The following is a 25,651-nucleotide window of genomic DNA, read 5'->3' on the forward strand; positions in this document are numbered from 1 at the left end:
TACCTAATGATACCGAGAGACGAAGAAAGGAGGGATATCATAGTACAGCTGTGGTCTGAGTGTGAACAGCTGATAATACACAGATACAGTAGCTCCTCGCCGTCTAGGCCAAAGAAATCAGAAACTGTAAGATCCACCATTAAAATGAAAGTGAAGAAGGAGACAATTGTGGCTTGTATAAACATACAGTGGAAGTACAGTACTACAGGAGGCCAGTGTGTCTGTGGTTGACATCTAACTTTTTAAATAATGTCTTTTAATGGCTCATGGCTATGTAAGCCAATATCCTGATGGTCACAATCCACACAGAAATTTCTTCTCAATATAGCGCATTCTTTGTCTGGGTGGATGTAGTCGAGCACCTGGGCCGTGGGTCATTCGTTCACAGACTCACTGGCCACAGACTGTGTGCAGCTATATACAACACATGCCCCAGACAGAGCGGCTAGACGAAGACAAGGACTCAACGGAGTCGTGTCTGGATTCAGAAACAGTGTTCGCTCCTGCAGTGACAGATGGGATAGGAGGCAACGGCAGACACACACCTCACATGCAGACAAGAGCTGCCATCTTTGACCAGAGGGCACTGACCTCTTGACCTTTAGAGCAATACAGTCTAATTAGAGACTCTACGGTGTCTTCAGAGAAATGAAACATACGGTATCATATTTTTGTTCTTGTGAAAATACTTATAAGCTACTATTGCTCATACTGAAAACCCATAACCTTCAGTATTAAAGTTTGTAACCCACGGCTTTTGTGCTACAGACATGAATAATACATCAAATCATGCATCTGGTTGAGATGTTTGCTATTACATTTCTAAGAAATGAGAGAGAAAAAAAACTTTTTATAGAGTATTTTTCCACTCAGGCCTGTATAGCCAACACATTAACAACAAATCTGAACTAGGGCTACATGATTAACTAAGTTGAAATCACAATATGGCTTAGTGCACAACATGCGTCAACCATCTTCCCAAACTTACTATGAGAAACACTCATAAACCTGCTGTGGTCAATAAAAGAGAGGCTTTATTGGTTCCCATTGTTTTTCCACCAACATAAAAGCTTGATGATTTAATATCTGAAAATTAATAAATATTAGTAATATAATTTTACTGTTGCACTTTAAAACATATTTTGAGTCAGTTCAGGTTTTATGTTGCATAAGACTAAAGCCCGCCTAGTAAACTGACCTGTAGACCACAGGAAATTTTAACATTCACCTGTCTAAAACTCATCCTCATCTATCCATCTTCAGCAAACATTTCTCTTTTAGACGCAGAGAGGCCATCCAGATTCCCCACACCCATCCTTAAAATGTCGATCTCACCTACCAAACAAAAGAGCAGGAGGAGGCCCTCGGGACAGTAATAACATCCAAGTTAACGCTCTCTTCTTTATTTCCATCTTCTATCTCACAGACATCCAGGACCGCCTGCAGGTGTTGTGGCAAGCAAACAGTCAATTCTTGTTCTGCGTCAACTATAATCGCTCTTTCCCACTAATCTGAAATTAATATCCATCAGTCTGATAAAAGTTTGGTTAAAACACAGCCGGGGCAAAAGAAATGAATCATGAGAGAGCATTGTGAGTGGGATTAGATATAGAAGCCTTGTCTTTGTGGACACAGAGGTGATTGACAGGTATGACAGCCAAAGGCAAGAGCACATCGTGTAAAGCCCAGTAAAGTCAATATTCCCCTCATAAGGTTACATCAGAGTGGTCTGTGTGTCAATATCAAGTATAGACATGGATTTGTCTGGAAATATAACACTGGACATCAGTTGAAGGACACAAACCAGACATGTATCATATAACCCATATTTTACATATGTGAAATATTTTTGCAGCAACTGAATCTTTCATCTACTTGTTTCGTTAATATGAGTGTTTTGGTACTCATCGCATTAAATCAACGATGCATGAGGCCTGAATCACACTGCGTTGAGGTTGCGGCATGATCTCATCTCTGTGGTACTTGATACTCCAGTCTTCCCACAGCCCTTCATTCACTAATTAACTGTATATTTACTTCTTTTTGTTATGAAAATGAATGACACACCGTAATGACATATCAACTCTCAAAGAAAAGCCTACAAGTTCAATTATGAAAAGCTTCCTCCTCCCAGCCAGTCACTATAATTCACCTGCTGTTTTATGGTAGACTGCCTTAGTCAACTATTCCTAAAGACATTCCTTAAGACATTAATCTCAACATCTCTCCATGCCATGTGCACTTTAAGACATCCTGCCACCATCTGAAGATTTTGGAAAGCCTATGCTCTGTCAAACTAACAGATGTGTGTGCAAAAACAAGCTTTCACTTGTGTTCATTAAAATGAGTTAAACATTTCCACTCACACAAATCAGAGTACATCAACACAACAAGCCGCACTCCAGTTGATCTCACGCCATCCCTTCAACTAATATTTCACACCGAGGTTCCCAGCCAGTGGCCAGAGCATCAGAAATTTTGTCACGCTGTGTGAAGACTGAGGTCAGACTGGGAGCAGAGGCCAAACTAAACCTGCCACAGACACTTTCTCTACACTCTAAGCCAGGGGTTCTGAACTCTAGCCCTCGAGATTCCCTTTCCTGAAGAGTTTAGCTCCAACCCTAATCAACCACACCTGAACAAGCAAAAGGACATTTCCCTGCTCATATTTTTTTAGGTGGCATAGAATGTGGTTCAGGATGTGGTTGGCTTTGATATTCTGTTAAAGTGCGTTTTTATTAGCGCAAATGTTTATCTCCTCCTTGCTCCATTCCAGATTTTGATTGTGTTATTTAATCTGAATTTAGCAATGTGCTAAAAAAAAAAAAAAACATTGTGCATTTATTTGGTGGCGCTGTATCTTGGCAGATTTTATGACACCCCACCTGAAAAGTCCAATTTAACCCCTAGTTAGAGTGAATCTCATGACATCCCTCTTGTAGCATATAGACCAATAATTGGCTGCCATGCTGTCAAAGCCCCAATTCCTTGCTGAGAATCAACCTATAGAAAGTTTCCAACCAGTCATTCACTTTATGGTTAACCTGAGGCAAGCAGATTTATATGTTTATTTGCTTCCAATTACAGACTTATCAAAAACACATTTTCTTCAGTGAGTGACAGTACGATTTCTGCAGTCTAAATTGGTCAGCTAAGTGAAAACAGAGAAGAACTCTTTCTTACAGCCTGACAGAATGAAGGTTTTCCTTTGTATATCTTGCTCATGTCTACAGTCGGTTAAATAATGTAATTGAACTGAATTAAGCTGGATGTCTCACTTCAAAAAAATCTTACCAACTCAAGCTTTTGAATGGTAGTACTGTATATACACCATTGGCAAATTGGCATTTTTTCCTGTCTTAGGCATGAACCTCACAAATTTAAAAATTGAATAAACAGCAATTTTTCTTCTCAAGTAGATTTATCTTGTTTTAAGAGGTGTAGATTTTTATATTTATTCCACTCTTTTCACCCAGAATGAAAATATCCCACTCTTAAATACAGAAAGGTTTATGTGCTGAGGTCTCCGTGGGCCAGTTATTCTAATATTTTCAAACCAAATGAATGGGGGCAATAGATAAACATTGAGCTGGATCTGAATCCCATACATCCCCGTCTATGCAACTGTTCAATGAGCCTCTGTATATGCAAGTGTGTGTGTGTTTGTGTGAGAGCATGTGTTTGTATATATTCTTGCCTATGCATATGAAGTTGGCTGCATCCAAATACTTAGGCAGCTGACTTGCTGCCTCGCTGCTGTATGAGGCAATGACTTTGCAGGCAGCATCTCTGTTTACACACTCAAGTATGTGTGTGAACACGCACACAGGTACAGTTTGTGTGTGCTAGTGTTCATAGGGCTGCTAAGCGCTCCAATAGGACCTCCACACAGTGACTCTCCTTCACAAAAGCCACTTGACATGGACCCAGCCTGGTTCAGGAAACCCAACCTCCCACCTGACCTAGTGCAAGCCAGCCATTTGAACACTGAACCTTCTCATTCACCTCCCTCCATATACATCTACTGATTCCTCGCCCACCACAAATAACCTTTAATGATGTCATAATGTGTTACACTTCACTGTCATCTGCATATAATGAGGGAACAATTATTAGTCATTTTTTAATTTTAGCTGTTATAAACACTAGCAACAGACCGCAAGCATCGCTGAACTAACAAGAGCTCTGTGTGTTTTCCAGAATAAACTAGTGTTTTCCTCCCATTAGAGAGAGTGGACTCACAGTGTTGGGCATCCACTGCAGTACTATTACAGTTTCGTGTAGCAACCAGACTGAAAAAAACATTTACAGCTTCCCATGTACCTCACTGGAGTTTTACTGGACCATACTGTGGTCTTATTCCTAAATATAAATATTGGAAAATCTTTGTAATTTCCTTGCACTATTGAATAATGAACAGATCACAGTGGAGGGTGGGTCTCCATCCAATCCAAACAACTGTGGCAGTCCCAAACAAGTTCACTGAAGTTCATTGCTCATTCACAGTTTTTTCCTCCTTTGTTATCCCTGTCACTCTGGCTGCAGGGAGTTTAATGGATTTTAGCCTTCTCTTCCACCTTGTGGCAGTGATATAAGGCTGTGTCCACACACTGCATGATTGCAAAACCGTGTAATTATGGGATTATGAGAGTCTTACCTGTTTGCAACAAGCCTGCTCCGCTGTCGCCAACCTCGAAGTGTTTCTGTATGTCAAGGAGGACACCTGGGAAAAACAGACAGAGAGAGGTTAGAACTTGTGCTCTGACGTAAATTTCGGCCCTTAAGTGCAACAATTCGAGTTAAGACTATTTGAGTCTCTTTCTGAAGAAATAATTACCAAATGAACTTTCAGACATCTTGTGTGCAAAGAGTTTTAAAGAATTAAAAATATTGACAGGTATCTCATATTACATTTCTTTGTGATCCTCAATAACAGGACAATTATAGGCTTATGTGGGGTCCTACGGATGAACACACACACTTCTAGTCTGGGCTGAAGTCAGCGTGTTTTAATTGACTTTCTTAATAAATGTTCCTGGTCTTATTGTAGATGATTTACTGGTGTACATTATTAACAGTAAATGTAATCTTTAATCAAAAATAGTGGTGCATTGATATTAAAATTCTTGCCATAATGATAAGCTGCAAATTTTTTCCAGGTTAATTTCTTCCCTGTTTGGAATTAATGAAGAATAAAATCTTAAAAACAAATAATAACTTTATAATCATTATTTAAAAAATTTTAATTGAGTAAGTTTAGGAATCTAAACATTATAATATGGTATGCAAAATATGGATATTAATTTTGAGATTTGATAAAGATTATATTCAAAAGTATGTTATATTTAAAAAACGTTAAACAAATTAATTTATAAGTAACTAATTCATATAATTTTATAATTTTTTTTGTAAAAAAAAATTAAATGCATTGAAAAACTTGAACATATAACAAAAGAAAAAAATAAATCTAAATAAATTATGCTTGAATGTAAAATGCAATTGTCTTGTTGTGTTGAAGCATAACAAAGGCATTTGTATGTCCTCAGAACAAAAAAGAAAAGAGACAGAAATGCACTTTGAATGTACCTTGAGTTGCAGACAGTAAGGAAAGACACTGGAATGCGAGCAGGTGGCGTGACTTGTGTGACAGGAATGTTGCATTTGTCACTGTGCGGACATGCCTGCACCTGCCAAAATGCTTCTTCTCAGTACGTCTTTGCTACAACGTGCCAGTGACAAGTCAAAACGGGTGGCGATGAGAAACCACGAACCGATCGAGGCGAAACTCAAAGATGACTAAAGCCACTGCCACAATAGAAACAAATCGCTATTTTTATTTCTCACAGCCACTCCTGTGTTATGTGTCTGTGTTTGTACAAGACCTTAAAGAGCATGACGTAATTAGCCAGGCAGCACTGAGAAGTTAATTAAGAGACAGTTTGGTGGCATTAGATGTTTGATCTGGGTGCGTGAAGCCTGCAAAGTGGATGTCTTTCTCTCTGCCTCTATTCGTACAAGACTGTTCAATGATTTAGAGAGATGTAACATCAGAGATAATGTCAAGCATGCTGGATCTCTATCGCTCTTGTCTAATTTCATTGGCTGTCAGTCTCAGACCCTGTTTACAGCCTCTCCTGCATTTGGAAGTGTCTGAATGCTGTGTGCTTTTCACAAATAGAAGATCAAAGCGTACTTCTGAGAAGAGTTAGACAGTTATAGAGCTCCAGAGGCATAATTTCTCACTTTAAAGTGATCGGAAAGAAGGAATGTGGAGATGAGAGACTGAGGATTTAAAGGCAGCAACACGAAAGCTTCAATTACACTAAAAAGGGAGTAATGACCTGATCAAGAGCTCTTCAGACTCCTGGCCAAAACACACACAACTACAGCAATAGACCATAGAGCAACATGATATGGTCAGATGATACAAACAAAATATTACTAATGAATTGATTAAAATTCAGACATTTTGATCATCTTTGCCATCATGTTAATGCTAATCAATAAAAATACAACTGTTCATTGTTAGTTCATGTCAGCTCAATTCCATTTAAATAATAATAACAGATAATAAAGTGTAAGAAAATGTTGAAATTTGAAAGTTGAATAAATGCTTTAGAAGTATTTTCTGTTGTTCCTTCACGTAACCTATGTAGTAAACTAATGTTAACAAATGGGACCTTATTGTAACTTGCTACCAAAAAAAAAAAAAAAAAACTATTAATTCAATAACATTGTTAAATGTAATTTTTAGCACAGAGTTCATGAACCACTGGAGGTTTGTGGGTTTATAAAAAAGCTCATAATTCATTAAATAACAATAATATGAAATTAATTAAATAATTTGAATAGAAAAAACAATCAAAGCACTTACTAAAAAAAATATATTTTAATTGTTCAGTTGCATGTTAGTGTGTGGATAAACTATTGAAATCTTAAGTAAAAAAAAAAAAAAAACCCAGGGAGTACTTCAAGTAAAATATTTGAGGTCAAAGACATTCGTCTGACAGAAAAGATGGGGAATCCCTTTTCAATCCCTTGTGGATTTTTCTTATCAGTTAGTGAAATGTCTTGATTTGGATATGGGTAGATATGGGGGCGTTGGCTTTCTGCAATCCTTCTCTAGGCTCAGGAGCGCGTGGTCCCGCCCTCTTTTCATCAGTCTAATCTGAGGCAGTGTACTAACTACCTTGGTCACACTCCTCCGTTGCCCCCCATCCCTCAATCCCTCCTTCTCTCCCTCTCCTCCCACTGGGAGGGGGATCCCTCTCCCAGATGGTACTGCGTTTCTCTTCTTTCAACCGAGACTGCACCTGCCCACCCTCCCGCCTGCCAAAGACACAACCTCAACCACCACACTCTTCCCACCAAAACTCCCACATGCACATCCGATGCAAACCATGTAACAATATGATTTAGTATGTCCTTATTTAACATGATAAATGAAGTACTTGTAACTGGAAGAGACTGGTACTAGGTCAGTGTGTGCACAGCGCAACACCAGACCATGGCAGCAACTATCATATTAGTGAATTATGTTCTGTGTCTGGCAGGTGATACTGTCCGTATGTGATTTGCCCTAAATTCTTCTCTCTATCTTCTCGTCTGCCTCTCTGACAAAGATACACTGTTTAGGGAAAACATGGCAACACCTTGAAACTTTTAAGAGAGAGCTGTCATGAAGCATTTGAGGTGCAGTCTCTCTGACTACATGTTGCATCATACTGTAAAACGGTAGGCAATGTGGGCGATGCCACACAAGGTGATGCAAATGCCCCAAATGGCACCAGTAGAATCATCGACCTTCTAGTGTCCGCCTCGATGCCGCCAACCCTGAGGTGTTGCCATAGGAACATGGCACAGGCACACACACAGGAGGGAAAGGCCGACTGGCATTTGAGGTTGCAATAAGGAACTCTGCAACAATAAAGAAATTCTTGCTTAGCAAAAACTTTATCAGATTCCTACATGGAAAATCTGTCAGGTTTGGCTGATACAGTCACCTGCTTTGCACTTTGTTGTAGCCTATTTTAGAGCTGCTTTAGCAAAATGAAGAAACCGCAACAGATACTAAGAGGCAAAAGAATGCAGTCCTGCCTGTTGTGACTGATCTGTTGCATACAAAACACATCACTGAATGACTATGAAAACCAACAGCCGTTGAACCGAGTGTAAAATTACAGCATAACTCTGAATAAGTTTGGTTGATATATAATCAGTTTGCTAAATGAAGAAATCTGCTCAGATGATCTAAAATAAACTTGCATTACCTGAAAACAGATGAATGCACTTGGAGGAAATGGAAGAAGTTTTATGTTTGTTCCGGATATACTTTGGGGACAAATGTGTTATGACAACATACAATATTAATGAAGTCATAGATAAGTAATAAAATAAATCAAACCCACTTATTTAGATTAAAATAAGCATTTGCTTACAAATCACACAGTAAAACTGCAATGCAAACAGATTGTGGTGTGAGAAAGAGCACCTTTTGTTTTTGGTTTATATATAATCAGTTTTCTAAATGAAGAAATCTGCTCAGATGATCTAAAATAAACCTGTTTTACCTGATAACAGATAAATGCACTTGGAGGAAATGGAAGAAGTTTTGGAAAATGGAAGAAGTGTGATGTTTGTTTTGGATATATTATGGGGACAAATTTGTTATGAAAACAGATAGATAGATAGATAGATAGATAGATAGATAGATAGATAGATAGATAGATAGATAGATAGATAGATAGATAGATAGATAGATAGATAGATAGATAGATAGTTAGATAGATAGATACTGTAGGAAAGATACTGTATGATGTCATTTAACCCTAGCTTAACAAATAATTCATGCAAAAAGCCTCTAATGGTCATTTTGCAAATCCCATACAATATTAATAAAGTCATAGATTAGTAATAAAATAAATCAAACCCACTGATTTAGATTCAAATAAGCATTTGCTTACAAATCACACAGTAAAACTGCAATGCAAACAGATTGTGGTGTGTGAAAGAGCACCTTTTGTTTTCTAGCACACTAGTTTCATTATCCCAAATGCCAATGAAACATTGACCTGTTCATGTGGGTCTCCATCTTATCAGCTGATTGGTGCAGTGTAATGTCGATATGCTAATATTGAGGCTACTGTGTAAGATGCAGTGCATATGAATGATGCTTTTTAATATAATGCTTTCACTATAGTGCCGTCCCCAGGAGATCCATTGGACATTGACCAGTGGACTGACCAATAGCATGTGTGAAAAAGCTCAGAGGGTTAGGATGAGCAAAACCGTTCTGTTAATGCGTCTAGCACGATTTCAAATCTCAGGGGAGTTCATTGGAAGCTGGAGGAGCAGCCCTCCTCCATTTGATTTGCACGTGACGGTGTGATACTATCTTAGACATACATAGTTTGGACCCAAATTTGTCTGATCTGATAAAGTGAAGTCAGACTGTGAGTTTAAGTGCTTGTTTGAGTCGAGTGTTTTCTTAAAGAGTATGAGCTCATCCATGCCAAGAAAGGCCAAGAGGTTTGAATTTTGATATACTGAGGTGAACTGGCTATATGTCAAAATGTTTTCAAGTGTGTGAGAAACCATCTACATTATAAACAATCCATTCACTTACATAGGAAGTGGTTCGCCAGCTGAAATTCCAATACGGTCAAATCCTGAAACGCAAACATCACCTATTCAACTGTCAGAAGTGCGAACAATGGCAAACATTTTTCTTACAATCCAGACACAAAAGCTCATAAAGTGGAAATACTGCATTAATGCATACAACACCCTGTACTTATTTTTATAAACACACAGACACGTCACAGTATCGACCCAGAGGACTGTCTGGTCGTCTGGGGATAGAGAACGAAAAACGAGGATCATTGAGTGACAGGACAGACCTAATTTTGCAATCCCCAAAAGAGAGACGACAGACCTGAGCAACCCCTGCTGCTATTTCAGGACTGGGAGAAGTAGGTTAGGATAAAGGCATAGCAACAGAGGCTGGCCGCCCTATATACTGTAACTGAGAAGATGAGGAGAGGTGAGAGGAAAGGCAACTGGGAGAAAAGTAAAGCTTGATATAGGCATAACTCTGGGAGGGGATTTTACAGTTAATGAATAGTGTCTGCTGCTGTCTATTTGCATGCTTCACCACTACAATCCAAAAGTCTAAAATAGCTTTGTTATAATGCACTTCTCCATTACTTGATCATCATTCGATAAATAACTGGTGCCATGGTCAACATAAATATACACAAACACCTTTTAAATGAAATTCAGTTTAGTACAAAGTTAACTGCACCAGACACATAGGGCCCTATTTTAACGTTCTAAGCGCATGGTCTAAAACGTACAGCGCAGGTGCACTCAGGGGGTGTCCGAATCCACTTTTGCTAGTTATGGTCGGCACGGAAAACAGTCAGCGCGCCCAGGCGCATGGTCTAAATGGGTTGTCCCTATTCTCTTAATGAGTATTGGGTGTTTTTTGGGCGTAACGTGCAATAAACCAATCAGAGTCTCATCTCCCATCCCCTTTAAAAGCCAGCTCAGCTCACGCCATGGTGGCTTCACTATTTACATGGCGAAATGTAATTTTTCATTTTTAAAAATGCTTGTGTGCTACTGCACGTCCCTGTGTGTGTAAAAAGCAAAGTGTATGTGCATTGTGCACCCGCCTATAGGCGTATATTATTAACACGCTCTTTAAACAACAAAGAAAAAATATTGCACCAGACTTTAGACCAGGTTTGAGTTGGTCTATGGCGCAGTCTATTTTCTGTTCATCAAAATAGCAACGCACCAACAATCCGCCTGAAAGCACCTCTTTTTTAGACCATGGGCGCACAAATGGGTGCAAATGCATTTGCTGTTTAAACAACGCAGAACAGGATGGGACAATGAGTACTGCGTCAGTCGGAAATTAGCAAAAACATTGCGCCAGGTGTAGGATAGGGCCCATAGTGAGTTTTAGTAAATACTGTGCAATCTAATAAGACAGACATAAATGTATGCATTACTTTGGCTCAAACAGTAAAGCATGGTGCTTGCAACGTCAAGGTCACAGGTTTGAGGGAATGCATGACTGATAAAATGTATAAATTGAATGCAGTGTAAGTCATATGCACAATGCATGTAAATTTACATTACATTTAGTATCTGGCATTTAGTATCTAGTTAAACTAGAACGCATAATGATTAGTAAATAAGTTTTGCACTGTAGTGCTGCATGTAATCAAATACATTTCAAATAAATTGCACCAGTGCTCTGTGTGTTGTTTTAGCACCCCATTAATTTTAGAAAAAAATTTACTATGTATAAATTACTGCTGCCATGGTCAAGAAATTTCTCTTTTTTAATAAAACTGCTGCAGACAAATAGTTTTGTAAATAAAGCAAAATCTATAATAAAACTATATTAGATATTTAATTAAGCATATTTGCATAGAAAAAAACTACTTTAAAAAAGAAAAATTTCTTTATATTTTAAAAACCTAGCACAACACTAATTTAAAACCTGTTTTAACTGGATCGCAAGTGGTTGGTAAGCAAGTCGCAAGGTTTTGCACTACAGCACTGAATGCAGAAGTGGCAACTGTTGTTTTAGCATCCGATTAACTAAAGAAGCAACGTGAATTATACATTTCAATGCACATTGCATATCATCAGCCATCATTTGATCATTAGTTGATGAATTACTGCAGCCATGGTCAATAGCAATGTACACAAACATCTCTTTGAAATGAAATTCAGTTTAGTGCAATGTGAGGGAAAAAGCTTAATTTATACAGTAACTAGTTTACATACAAAAAGAGCCACATTTGTGCTGAAAAAAAAAAAAAACAGTAGAACTTGGTTCAACTGTAATGCAGATGGTTATGTACTGCAGTTCTGCATTCAAAAGTGGCACAACTGTTTCGAAATTGCCCCTGTATGTGTGTGGTAGGTCAAACTGCAGTACAAACATACATTTCCATATCCTGTGTAATGCTACTCTTTGTGGTGAGAGAATGTTTCCTCTCTGCTCTGCTATGAAGTTCTCTCCCTCATTCTTTTCATTCTACCAAACCACTGGTACACTATACTGCTGCTGACACATCCTGAAGCTCTCTTCCTCCTATTTTCCTTTCCTCTGCTTCTCTGCTTTTCTCATCAACTAAGGGTGATCCTTCTCAAAAGTGTCACAGGGATTGACATAACAACACCTCAGCTCGCATAAGTTACATATGTGCAAAACCAAAAAAAAAGACTGTTCCCATGTTAACCCTTCCCACCTTCTCTGCAAAACGTCTGCTCTCTTACACTGAGGCAAACCTACGAGAGTGCAGATGCAAGGTATGAGCTGACCACAAGTATGCTTGTCTGTTCTCAGCGAGCTCCTGATCGCCGGGTCCATACATATCCCACAAAGCGATGGATGCCTTTTCCGCTCAGCCTTTAACCACCACACAGTCCACATAAACACAATGCAGATGTCAGAGGAGCAGGGGTGTGTTTTAGCAGGCGTTTGCGGGTGTGGGTGTGTTGGAATTCCCTCACCATTTTATACCAGTAGTTCCTCATTACTGCCTAACCCTTGAGTGGCTGCCAGCACTGCTTGTCTATGTATTGCATTATACTCTGCACTGCTGATCTAAGACTAGTTTTAAGGTGTGTGTGTGAGTGTGTGTGTGTGTGTGTGTGTGTGTGTGTGTGTGTGTGTGTGTGTGTGTGTGTGTGTGTGTGTGTGTGTGTGTTTATATTACATAAAAAGAGAGGGAGAAGTTTTTTTCTTGCAGAGGTGCTATACAGAAACAGCATATAGTATTTGTGCATTAATAATTCATAAAAGAACTATCCTCTGGAGTGTAAGCCAATGTGTCAGACGTATAGCTGTGCAGTGGTCAGAATGCACTGGAGCGCAGAAAAATCCCCAGGCTGCCTGGTTTCCCCTTAGATACTCAACATCACTGCAGGAGGATACATATGGTCAGTAAATGTAAGTTTGCAGACATATCAGTATACTTACTCCTCATACATTGGTATATAAACAGAGAGTGGGTTTCTGGTATAAACGTGTACAGACACTAAGAGGCATGAGTATAGATGTTTAGAAACAGTAAAAATTGGAAGTAACGTTCACTATACATTTATACAGTGGATATTACACACAGAGGCTCTAAATGAGCAGCTTGTTTCATTAAATGAGCTGCTGACTACACGGAGCAGGAGAGAAAGCAGCTGACAGACACTGGAGTGCCATTAAAGCTGCCCTTACTATAAGCCTGATCCAATAGCATTCTGTTGGTTATGTGCTAATGTTAATTGCCAACCAGAAGCTTCAATTACCCTCCCTTCCCTCAGATTCTGATGCTAAAGACTGCATAAAATCACTTGACGAGCAGATGTATTTTCAGTTGAATCAGATTTAGGTGAGATGTATTAAGGGCTGGTCCATTTTTTATATTTTGTTTTAGTTACAGCCATTAATATAATTTGTAACGTACTAGTTGTTTGCAAGCAGCATTAAGTGAACACACTGTAAACATTAGCGGTACACTAGCATATACTACTATATAAAAAATAGTGGGTCAAGAAATACTTTAAAAAAAGAAATTCGTATTGAAATTCATAAAGAAATTCAAACTGATCAAAAAATAAATGTTGCAAAACAAATCAGAAAAAAATCCAGTTTACAAGTTTGATTTTATGGGATCCTTAACATCTACCTGTTAGCGTTCATGCTATCTTTATGCTAATCTCATCACCAACCATTTGGACCAACAGTTTAAACATCTTCTGATGACAGTCAGAACTGGCCTAACGTTTTGCTGACTGACATTAGACATGTTTCATTTGTAGCCTAATCCTTATGCTTGGTTGTTGTTGTTTTTTTTACATAACACAGAAAAGGATTACTCTAATTATGAGGGCTTTTTGTGTTTTGCCTGTAATGAGATTTAATTTGGCTTTTCTCGCTCACTATGCCTCTGCTTATTCTCCTTTTCTTCTCTTTGTTCTGTAAGGGCTATGTAGGAGTGGGGTGGGTCTCACCCAGGGAGGCGACAACAGTGCAGGATTCTGTGAATAATAATTAGTCCTGAATAAAATTCCTGAAGTGCTTGATTATCTTTCTTAATTACTGCCATTCCCATTCAAAGTGTAAACCTACAGTGAAGCATCAGTAATTAGCCCATAACCCCCAGACAACCATGTTGAGATGGTAAATTGAATTACTTCAATTTAATAGCAGCATGTTAATTCAAAACATGCTTCCAATTTATTTGTTTATTTATTTTTTAGCATGGATAGTGCTTGAATACTAAAATACAAACTTTACAATCTTTGGGCGAAACATCCTTGAAGGACTTTGGAGAAGAGCTTAATCAATGAAGCTTCAAACAGCATAGCAAGGCAAGCTTTTCTCAATGTACTAATTGACATTGTTGAGCAACAAACAGAGAGAAGAGAGTCAAGAGGTGTCACAAGATTGAGTAAATTAAAACTGGAGGGAAAAGAAAGGAGCATGCTAAATTGGATGAGGCATTTCAGCACACTTAGGGCTGAAAAAGCCTATGTTGAGAGCTGGATTTTCAAGCTCAATTTAGCATTAGACTGTAGCCATACTGCTCTGTGAGCGTGGCCATGAGCTTCAGATGACTGACAGCTGAGGGTGATGGAAGCAGGAGAAATGTGTGTGGGAAAAAAACTTTTTAGTCAGTTTAGGCTGTTCAGTTACAGTGACCAGTTGACTACACACATAAATGTTACATGGTTTTCTCTTCTGATTTATGCAGTACTGGCCATTTATAGCTATTCTTTAAAAAAGTATGACTCCTTGAATAAAGAATTTATTCAAATTAATACCAAAGGGTCAAAAGCAGGGTAAGAGAAGAAATAATATATAACCCCAGAGAACCCTACAGAGGACAGTAATAACTGTAATGTGCTATATGGCAGGAAAGTTGTGATCAATATCTCTTAACTCAGCATGGACGACCGCTGCTGTTTGATCTCTCAGTAGACTCCTATGGTGAGACACCTAGAGCAACCTTAAATCCTAGTGTATGTCATATCCCACAGAATGACAGGAAATGGAATTTAAATAACTGCAATTCAAAGAAATATAATGCAGGTCTGTCTGTCTGTCTGTCTAATTACTCCCGGAATTCAAATGGACAAGTGCACAATTGCTTCTGCATTTCACCTCAGTGGCCACTAGCAGTGCAGTGTATGAAAATTGTGAAAAAATATGAAAATTCTGCGCAAAGTTTCCCACAGCAGGACAAAGCAATATTGATACAATCCATCATTACAATAAAGAAATTTAAAGCTTGTGGAACGTAAAACTAAAATGATTTTAGTTTTAATATAATGTTCTAAAATATTATGTTTACTATTATTAATAATATATATAATATACTATAATATAATTAGTTGAATGTATAACATAAATACGACAGAAAGAGTTTACTACTATGCTACTGGAGAATACTACACCTGAAGCTCACGTAGCACTGATCTTTTAGTGGAAAGACAGGGTCTGTGTGCACAGAGTCCATTTAATTCAAATTTAGGAACTTAACATGAATTTAAAAAGCATTCTCAGTTCAATTCTGAATGTCGCACAGCCTTGTGATGAACCCAGTAAGCGCTAGAACTGGGTTGCCTGAAATTAATATCTACAGGAGGACCACATGTGGCATGTATTCAAGGGATGCCACAGTCTGTGTAATTGACTGAAACCCCATAAAAACCTCCACTCTATTCAATCAGTGCACAGACACACACCCACACAATCACACACAAACCTCCTGATCATTTTTAGCTGTCCCAGTGTCTTTTATTACATCTTTTTTCTTGCTATGCAAAGCATTATTTTCATCCACTCTCATTGAGAACAGTTGAGACTCTCCAGCACAGTGATCCATCTCACTTTCTCCTTCATGAATTAGAGATAAATCTCATTTCTTCCTGGTCTAGTTTAATGCAGAACAGTGCAAGACCCTCTCAAGAGACAGTATGTCTTAGATTTTATCCTGAAGGCAAATAAAAAAAGGCACACCTAAATTTTTCCGCCATAGAAACCCAAGAGAAATGTTCAAGAAAGAAAGAGGGTGTGAGATTATAAAAGCAATAAAGAAGTGTTTTTGGCTGTTTAAATTTAGATGCTTTGTATTGATTTTGTATTGTTAAGCACCTTTCTGTAGCGTGTGCTGTTGACTGGTAACTATAGATCGGAGTAACTGTGGGAAAACAAAACAACCACATCACTGGAATTCCAGCTCTAGCTCCACATTCCACATCAGTGAGGTGGAGACACACACCTCACATACACACGCAGGTATTTTAGGCGTTAGATCTAAGTAATTATTATGTTCTGGTGTGGCCAAATAACTCAACTATTGTGGCTTACCTGGTAAGAATACCAAATTAATCCTTAAAGGAAACAAAGGTCTTTAAGTATTTGTCACATAGCAGGGATGGACTCTGCCTAAAAACAGACTTATGTCAGTCTAACACAACTGCCTGCTGTATTATGTAGCTCATATCTAAACATTTTCACTCTGTGTTGATGAATAAAGTGGCTGAGGCACAGCAGTGACTTATCCTGACTCTAATTTAATTCATATATTTCTCATACATTTATTCCTGTGATGGCAAAGCTGAATTTTCAGCAGCTATTACTCCAGTCTTCAGTTTCACATGATAATAGAGAAATCCAATATTCTGATTTGGTGCTCAAGAAACATTTCTTATTATCTGCTTTATATGTTTAAGTTGCAATACTTTTTCAGGATTCTTTGATGAATAGAACAGCATTTATTTAAAAAAAAAGAAATCTTTTATTTAAGGTATACATTTCCTTTCTGTCACTTTTGATCAATTTAATGCATCCGTGCTGAATAAAAGTGTTTATTTCTTTAAAAATGTTCAGCATACATAATGCTTACGTGTCTCCATAGTATGCAAGAGGTTTTTATGGTAAATAAATGACTCTGAGAAATGCATGAGTTTGGTTAAAGAATCACTGGAATTTAAATGTACAGGGTAGGATGTTGACTTGTGATTCTTCAACTTAATGTTTTGATAAAACACAGTCTGTTCCTCTGTGCACACCTGAGCCTTTAAACCCTGGACATCTATTCTTCACACACACTGAAACAGAGCTAGATTTCCCACTGAGGCGAAAGTGTTTCTGACATGTAATGTGTCAGGGAGACAAACAAAAATCACAAAACAGACAGTGGTCAGAAACTATTTACCTACAGACACTGACAAGTGGTACAGTGTGTAGTTAAACACATACATGCTTAGGCTACAATCTGGGAAATAGCATATTACATAATACCTGGTGGCTTATTATTTACTCAATCACTATTGAATGGAAAGAAAAAAGAAAATGTTCCTCTTTAATAAGGCTCTGCAAATACAGACATGCAGTAAAGTGCAGATTAAATATTTGTCCTGGCAATGTGGAGCGCTTTTGAAGACTTACTTTAGGGACAAAGATGAGCTTTAGTGGAGTAGTTTACCCTATTGACCTTTCTGATTTGATTTGGTCAATATTTACACAGAAGTCTTATTTAAAAACAGAACAGATTATCAGACTAATCTATGAATATTATCTGCCCTCATAACAGGCATTAACTACTCAAATATGATTTCAAGTCATTCATAATCAGATATTTCATTATCTCTCAATTATGCTGTATAGTACTACCTATGCAGATTTGCTATGCTTTCAAAATGATTTAGCCTCTGTTACATTGCATCCGAAAACGCTGAAGTCAGGGTTACTAAGTTTGTCCCTTAATATATGAAAAAAAAAAGTCAATTACTTAAAAAAAAAAAAATCCATCTCTTTGAAACTATGATACATTTTTCAGGATTCTTTGATGAATATAAAGTTAAAATAAACAGCACTTTACTGTCACTTCTGATTAATTTAATGCTGAATTCACGTATTAATTTCTTTTTGAGACTCTTATAACAAAATATGTGTTTCTGTCTCTTTTTGGCCAGTTGTAGTTATCATGGGATCAGAGGTCAGGCCTAAGGATGTTTCCCACACTCAGATTCATACATTTCTGAACAGTCCTGATCTAATACACACTGACATACCTGAGACTTCAAATCTCACAGGTGCGCTCCCCCCACTTCGTTCACCCACCTGTACAAATCTCCACCCTTAATCCCTTAGACACACTCCATCAAAAAGACACATGTTGAGGCTGACAATAACGGCGAATCCTCTTTTTTTAAACAGATCTGTTTGAACATGCAATGAGCTAAAAGCAGGCCACCAATTATATTAACAGGGTCAATGTCACTTAAACAAGCGCGTCAGCCATTGCTCTGGTGGAAAAACATAACAAACACTGTGCCTTGTTTGGATCAACCATGCTACATTAAGTGAACATCACATGGGCTGAATGAAAGATAAGCCCCTTAAAAAATAAACCGGGAAAATCACATCCCGGTTCTCAGAGGCTGTTAGCAGACTTGATTGTGTCAGTGATTATTTTGAGAACCATCAGGCTGCTTCGCCCAATACAGCCTCTCTGGAGCAAGATGAGAATTTGTACCTCTGAACGCCATTCGTGTCTATATATATTTATACACTGACCTTATTGTTGAGGTCAGGAAGGCGGTCATGGTTGTGTGCTCTCCATAAAAAAACAGCTGAGGCAAATGAATGAAAATAAACGATTCAGGAAAGCTGGAAGCTCGTTTCGCTTACTTTCTTGCCTAACTTTCAGGGCTAGGTCAGGCTTAAGAAACCAAGCTGTCTTCAGGGAAGTAGCGCCTGTCACAGTAATGGTTTTTAACGCTGGTGTAATGGATGCTGTGACCACATGAAAAGCACTGTGTCAAAAGGAAAAAGACATACCATCTGATTCTAACCACTCCTTTCATAGGCAGCATATACATCAGCTACATACAACCCCATAAACACACACACATGCCAAGAAGAGATCTTAATAATGGGAGAAATTTAATATGAAGTCAAAAGGAAAACACCCAGGTCAAGCACGCCAATAGTTTCTCAAACACTAATGTATATTATACTGCACTGTTATGGGGGATATTAAATACTTTGTGCATACACTCCAGCTTTATGAGCTAACATGTAATCGTCTTTTAATGGGTTTACATTAATGGATTTATATTTCAGGTTTGAGGGAGGCATCAGTAGTAAACACAACAGCTCTATAACTGCTTCAATGAGAAACAATTACAGTGCATATGGGAATCAACTTTAAGAGAAATGGAAGCTGTTTGTTCTGCGTGAGGGTTTCAGGCTTATAAGACAAGCTTATAAACTCAATTACTGAGAGTTTTTCCACTACTTTCATGTTTTTTGTTGTTGACAGTCCTTTAATATGAGCGTAGTAAAACAAGCGAGTAGGGGAGAGAGATGACAGACAAATTCTTTGGCCATTTCTTGGCCAAAAAGTTCCATTGTCTACTGTGAATAGTATTGCGATGTAGCTCAAATAGAAGTCACTTTCAAATCAAGCATCTTTCTGTTGGTCAATGCAGTGAATTTACGTGACCAACTTGAACCCATTGCAAAAATCCTGAATGTGTGGATTCCTGTTAAAATGACTACATTTCACTTCACGAAAATTTGCTGAACAACGGTAAATGTGACAGCACCTTAATTCAAACACCTCCTAAACATGTCATGGTACAGAACTTCCTTGCAAGCGATTAGTCAACTTGTTCTTCAGGCAACTCCTTTTTCAAAAAATAAATGAACATACAGGAGTTTTTGACATGATGTCATGCTTTTGTTGGTATCATTACTGTGTAATGCATGTGCTACGTGCTACTGCTGCTGACACTGCTTTGTTGCTGATAGGCCTTATCACACGTTCAATTCACACCACAAGGGGCACAAATGGAAATGACAGTGTGCGAGAGAGAGAGAGAGAGAGAGAGAGAGAGAGAGTCTTACAGAAGGGACTGCCAAAGAGTGTGTCCAGGCAGAACTAGAGCTGAGCCAGCTAGACTGGACCATCTAGTGCAGAAAAGCAATGCAGCAAAACATACTGTAGTCTCCACTTCCCCTCATAAACTGCGAGCCAGTGTATCTGAATGTGCAGATATGCTCATTTTCCCTCAGGAAGCTCCTCTGGCTGCTGGATTACCCGTCACACTTAATTAAGCACTTGTTTTGAGATTAAACATCCTCATACCTCAGATACCTTTAAGGGGAAATATTGCACCTTTCAGTATCTGCTGTACCTCATAATCCAGATTAGCAGTTAAACTGCCTTTATTACAGCAGGTGTCAGGCTGGTGGCTCAATGGAGGATCTTAGATCAAATAATGTTAAGTGGCCTCCGTCTGTACATCTATGTGGTATTCCCCGCACCTCCTAATCCCTGTCTTAACTGTAACCTGTTGTTGAGCTCAGCCTGTCTGCTGGAGGGACTGTTGCCAGCCAGCCTCCCTGGGTCTGAGCTATCACTGCCAAACCACAAATTTAATCAAACTAAATGGTTCACAACCTCAGTCCAATCAATCTGATCTCTCTGTCCCACTGGAAGATGCTTTGGAGACAGAAAGAGACAGATATAGATAGTGGACAAACATAATGGGCCAACAGGGAGGGGAAAAGTAGGCAAATCGGCTTCCAATGTTGAAGAAATTCACCTCTGGCTAAACATAAAGAAGGATAAATTCATATTCATAGCTTTGACTAGCCAGATATGAGTTATAGTAGATAGCCTAGTCACCGAAAATACACAACATGAGTCTATAGTACCTATATTACACTCAAACCTACCCACTTATCCATAGTACACCCAAACACCCTGTGTCAAGGTGATAAGCAAAAGTTTATTTTTCCCCAAGATTCAGCACACATTCACATACTAGCATGGTTTTCTTCCTCTATGCTTCATTCTGATGTGCGGTTCCTCATGAGAGATTGGTTGTCTCTCCTCTATAAAAACTGCACACCCACTAGTTTGGTTTAGGTGGAGAAAACAGCCAAATAAGAGCTTTGCTGTTCCCTTTCACACACACAAATATCAATCAATTAAACACAAGACGACAATGCGAAAACGAAACACGTTGCTTTTTCCCCTTTTTTTTTTTTTTTTTTTTTTTGAGAATTAACATTTGGTTCTGGCTAACAGTGATGAGAGACTTTGGTTGATGCTAAAAGATTCCAAGACAACCACAGCCTAGAACAGCTTGTAAAAAGTGAAACTGGCAGTAAATGAAAATGACTTAAACAGCAAGAAAACTCAAATTAAGTGTTTTCACTGCAACAGTATTTATTAGACCCAGTTTCAGTCATTGCAACTGCATTAATTATATTTTAAAGACACCGACTGAGAATATAATGCAAAGTTGTTTGGTGTTACAAGCAACGACTGCATGCACGTTTGATTTTATTTTGTTTGTATGTGAGTTCATGTGTGCAACTAAAAGTGCACTGCTGTTATTTTGTTTGTGTGTGAGTTATTGTGTTTAACTTTTTTTTAATTGATCTCTGCAAATTTTGAAAACATCTCACTTACTTATGAGAAAAAAAACACCATCTTTTGAATTATACGTAAGAAATAAGCAGTCAAGTATTTTGCTTTGGGATAAAATATCCCAGCATATTTTGAAAACATCTCACTTACTTATGAGAAAACCCCAAGAAGCCCTCACATCACATGCTTGATCAGTCAGGAACTGAGGCGTAGAAGAGATGCTAAACTCAACAACATGCAGTTTGATGCTGCTGCATTCACAGACAAACACATATACTTATACACAACTCCTCTCTTGAGAACTGACTAATTTGCTCAATATCCCTGCAGTCATCATCTCACACATATACATTCTCCATTTCACTCTCTTCAGTCATCGAAACAGTTCAGATGTAACTCATTGTTTAAAAGCCAAGAGGTTGATTAACTGTGTATGTTTCACACGAGCAGTTGCATAACATGATAAAGGATCTTCCTTTCCATGGACAAATGTGTGTAGCCTATCTGTTACGTCACTTGAGTAAAAATGGGTGGAATTTAGCTTACATTGATACTTTTTTTGTCAACGAAAGAGGATGATAAATCTGTCTTTTCAGTAAAAGGGGTTGATTTTAGAGATGACGAGATTAGATTAGATATATCCCGCGTAAACACATCTTTTTCATAATGTTATCACAGCTCGCTTGACTTATGTAATGCTGCTCAACCCTGTAGTAAAGTCTACAATCCAGCGCTACAAACCGCCATGGGGCGATAACGTTGCCTTTGCTAATTTTCTTCTTTCAACGCCTCACAATTTTCACTCCATGTTTCACTCCAATTATTGACTCACATCTTAAATTGTTCACGTGCGTGATGCAACACGCGACCATCTGGCAAAGTAACGCACCTTTGCATACGTTTAATTAAAAGGATGAGAGAATAAATTGCCAGAGCGAATCCCTCATTATCGCGGATTTGTTTAGATTTAACTTTATTTTGAATGCGTTTGTTTGGTAGGATGAGACGAAATGCAGTTAGCATCTAACCAGAAGTGCAATAAGCAGTAAGTACAGAATATACAAGGTCTACAATATGTACAATAACTATACAGATAAGTATTATGGACATCATTTACAGATTTTAAATACTATCAGCATGATATACAGATAGGTTTACTATGAACATACTATACAGATGAATTTTGTGAAAGTGTACACTATAGGCAGAACTATGAACATATGAACAAAATTTACACTATTGCAATTATCTTTTTTTTTTTCTTCTACCAATTAATAATTTTTTATAATTTAATAAAAAATATATATTTTTTCAAGCATACAGTAGGCCTATGTTAATTAAAATAACATTACCAATTTTTAATTTACAAGCTCTACCAAATAATTGCTTATGATTTCTCAGTGTCAACTTATGAAAACTACATAATTTTGTCAAGAAACACACACACTAAAGTTAAATAGCCTATTGCATGTAAAGCACAGAGCTGTATCAAGTATTGGTTATCCCATATCCCGCGTTTCAAAAATCCCTAGCTAATAGCTTGCTTTGTTCCAAAACTCTAATCATTGGTTATTCTTGAAAATTACCCCTGTCAGAGTGTGCTGGAGCAAATGTCACCTGACATCTCATCTCAGATCACCGAGTAGGCTACCCATTCAATAAACGCATAAATACGCACTTTTTGAGGGATGCTAAGTTTGACACAACATAAAAACTAGTAGGCTAGATCAAATCTGTTCTTGTTTCTATGGCAACATGTCAGATCCCGGCTGCGCTCTGACTTTATTCCTGAATAACTTCATTCCTGATACTAGGGGCATCTTGTGTTGTAGCGCTACTGAGGTTACTATTTATGAAACTATGGATATAAGATGTGTCCCTCGAGTATTTTTACTTTAAATTAGTGGACTGTAATGTCCTCGGTTCTATCACTACTGCTTTAACAGAGATCTGTGTATGTACGTCTGACTAGTTTATTATGTTTTGACACAATGTCCATTACTTTCACATTCATTAGATGAGTTGATAAATACCTGACATTATTTTGAGTCGCATTATATATTTACAATACTAAGGAACCTAATACGCAATTATTGTGTAGAGTTGCTCTATGTGCACATTGTCATTAGAAATTGATTATAGGAGCCTTTGTGTAACGTGGATACTGATTCGGAAAAAAACAAACAAAGAAAAAAACACTCATGATAGACGAAATTATACATGGGACGACTTGTTATGAGGATTTGGATTCTCATTCATTTGGTAGGCATTCAGATTAAATTGATCTGAGATCTCTCACAATAGTAATCAATATCTTGTTGCTACAACGGGGTTAGCTCTCAATCCGGATGGTTTGATTAAATCACACAGAATAAGAGCTCAGTGAAACTCAGCACGTGTGCAGTGAGATAAGCAAATGATCACTTGACTTATGTTAATGTTTAAATTGTGATTTTCACGATTAGTATTTTGAACTGAAACCTCACTGTAAGTTAAACATTAAACAATACAAAGGATGACTAGCGCGATTTTCCCTCTCCTGGCCCAGATAGTAAAAAGAACGTCTATAGGCTACGCCAAGAACATACTGGTCTTACCTGCTACGGTGTATCTGTCCATGTAATTGAGCACATTTCCAAAACTCAGAATCACGGCGGCAACGAACGGAGACCGGCATCGGAGTAATGCGGCACGGAATTTCTGCCCAGGTTTGCAGGGATGCAGGTCTGGACTGGAATTAAGAGCCGGACTCATGCTTCCAGACAGTGTGTGCACCTCATCCGAACTGCTGCACCCCTCGATTTCACATCCATCGCTGTCCACGCACATCTTCTGGCACGACAGATCCAGCGCAAACGATTGAACGATTTCTGAACGGAGACAGGACGGTTTGGGAGGAAAAGTGTAGCTCCTCTGAGCGAAAAAGAAAAACTACGTGTTAATCGCGAAGAATAGAAATCATTGATTTGATTATTGCGCGCTGAGCTCGGTTCATGTCTGGACAGTGACAGGATTTAGTGCTCGAGAAGCGCTTTTCTCACTCTGTAGTGTGTGTGTGTGTGTGTGTGTGTGTGTATGAGGGAGGGAGGCGTGGTTGCGCGTTAAGCCCCGCCCTCCCACTGAGCTCCAGTGTGCACGGAGAAGAATGTCACCTTCCAACATTTAGCAGTGTCAGAGCGCACCCAGGGCACCTCGTGCGAAGTTGCTTTGTCTCTTTTGGTTTCTCTTTTTTCTGACGTAAAAGATTGATCGAGTGAAATGGCATGCAATATTCTCTCTTCAATTAAGCTGTAAATGAAAAGAAAGCGCGAGCCGTGGGGAAATATTACGCTTAGAAGCAGTTCATGGTCATTTTTAGTAGACTCGAGACGGGGAGCGAATTAGGCTGTGTGAAAGGGAGCGAGTTAGGTTGTGTGTTTTTGGGGTTGGGATGATTTTTGTGGTTCTGACCCTCCCTTTTTGTATTCTATCTGTTTTCTTTTCATTTATTATACAATTAACAAAAGCGAAAAAGACCTCTAACACTAGCTTGCTCTGTTCTTTTTCTATTCTATCTGTTTTCTTTTTATTTATTATATTATTTAAAAAGCCCTCGCTATGTCCACTGCGTTTAAGCTAACTGAGACTTGTTATAGCACTTGTATATCTTTGCTATTTTGTTGATTTTGTTTGCTTCCATTCTCCTCATTTGTAAGTCGCTTTGGATAAAAGCGTATGCTAAATGACTAAATGTAAATGTAAATTCAATAGGTTTAATTCTATATTTGTAAATAAACACATTTAAGCAACTCTCACATTTTCACCTGTCGCCAAATAGAGGAATGTTGTTGTTCGCCTGCGGATGGTAACCATAGCAACAGAACGCCGCTAGAGGACTTTTCCTTAGGATCAGTATTAAAAGACACGTATCGGCAAAATAAGTAGCCTACAGTCATTTTTTATCATTTTATTGTAGATTAACAAATAACACGTTAAGCACGTGAGATGTATAATTCCCGATATTGTATACACATAAAATAATTATAGTAGCATATACGCGTCTTAAATATATGAAAATGAGAAAAGTGATTCTGACATTAATGATATGAAACTATTCATATGACTTTATTAAAGACTGAAAATGTAGGCTAGCTACCTGGTTCGTACACGTGAAATTGCCTCTTCAAATATGTTTG

The 25,651-nt window shown here is 38.2% G+C and overlaps 1 protein-coding gene across 2 annotated transcripts in view; it reads right to left on the bottom strand.

The window, feature by feature from the left end:
• LOC109079871 (protein spinster homolog 2-like) overlaps window positions 1-24,543 on the bottom strand; it is a 68,812-nt gene extending 44,269 nt beyond the window's left edge. Inside the window, exons 1-2 of one of the 2 annotated variants that reach the window (XM_042756044.1) lie at window positions 24,074-24,543; window positions 4,658-4,723 (exon numbers count right to left, since the gene is read on the bottom strand). In XM_042756044.1, coding sequence (XP_042611978.1) covers window positions 4,658-4,723; window positions 24,074-24,305 — 298 coding nt within the window. In that variant the 5' untranslated portion in view covers window positions 24,306-24,543. The remainder of the gene's footprint in view (window positions 1-4,657; window positions 4,724-24,073) is intronic. The other variant, XM_042756039.1, reaches the window with a different exon arrangement.
• Window positions 24,544-25,651: the final 1,108 nt, after the last annotated feature.

The sequence above is a fragment of the Cyprinus carpio genome, chromosome A5 (genome assembly GCF_018340385.1).
Source record: "Cyprinus carpio isolate SPL01 chromosome A5, ASM1834038v1, whole genome shotgun sequence".
Taxonomy (NCBI): domain Eukaryota; kingdom Metazoa; phylum Chordata; class Actinopteri; order Cypriniformes; family Cyprinidae; genus Cyprinus; species Cyprinus carpio.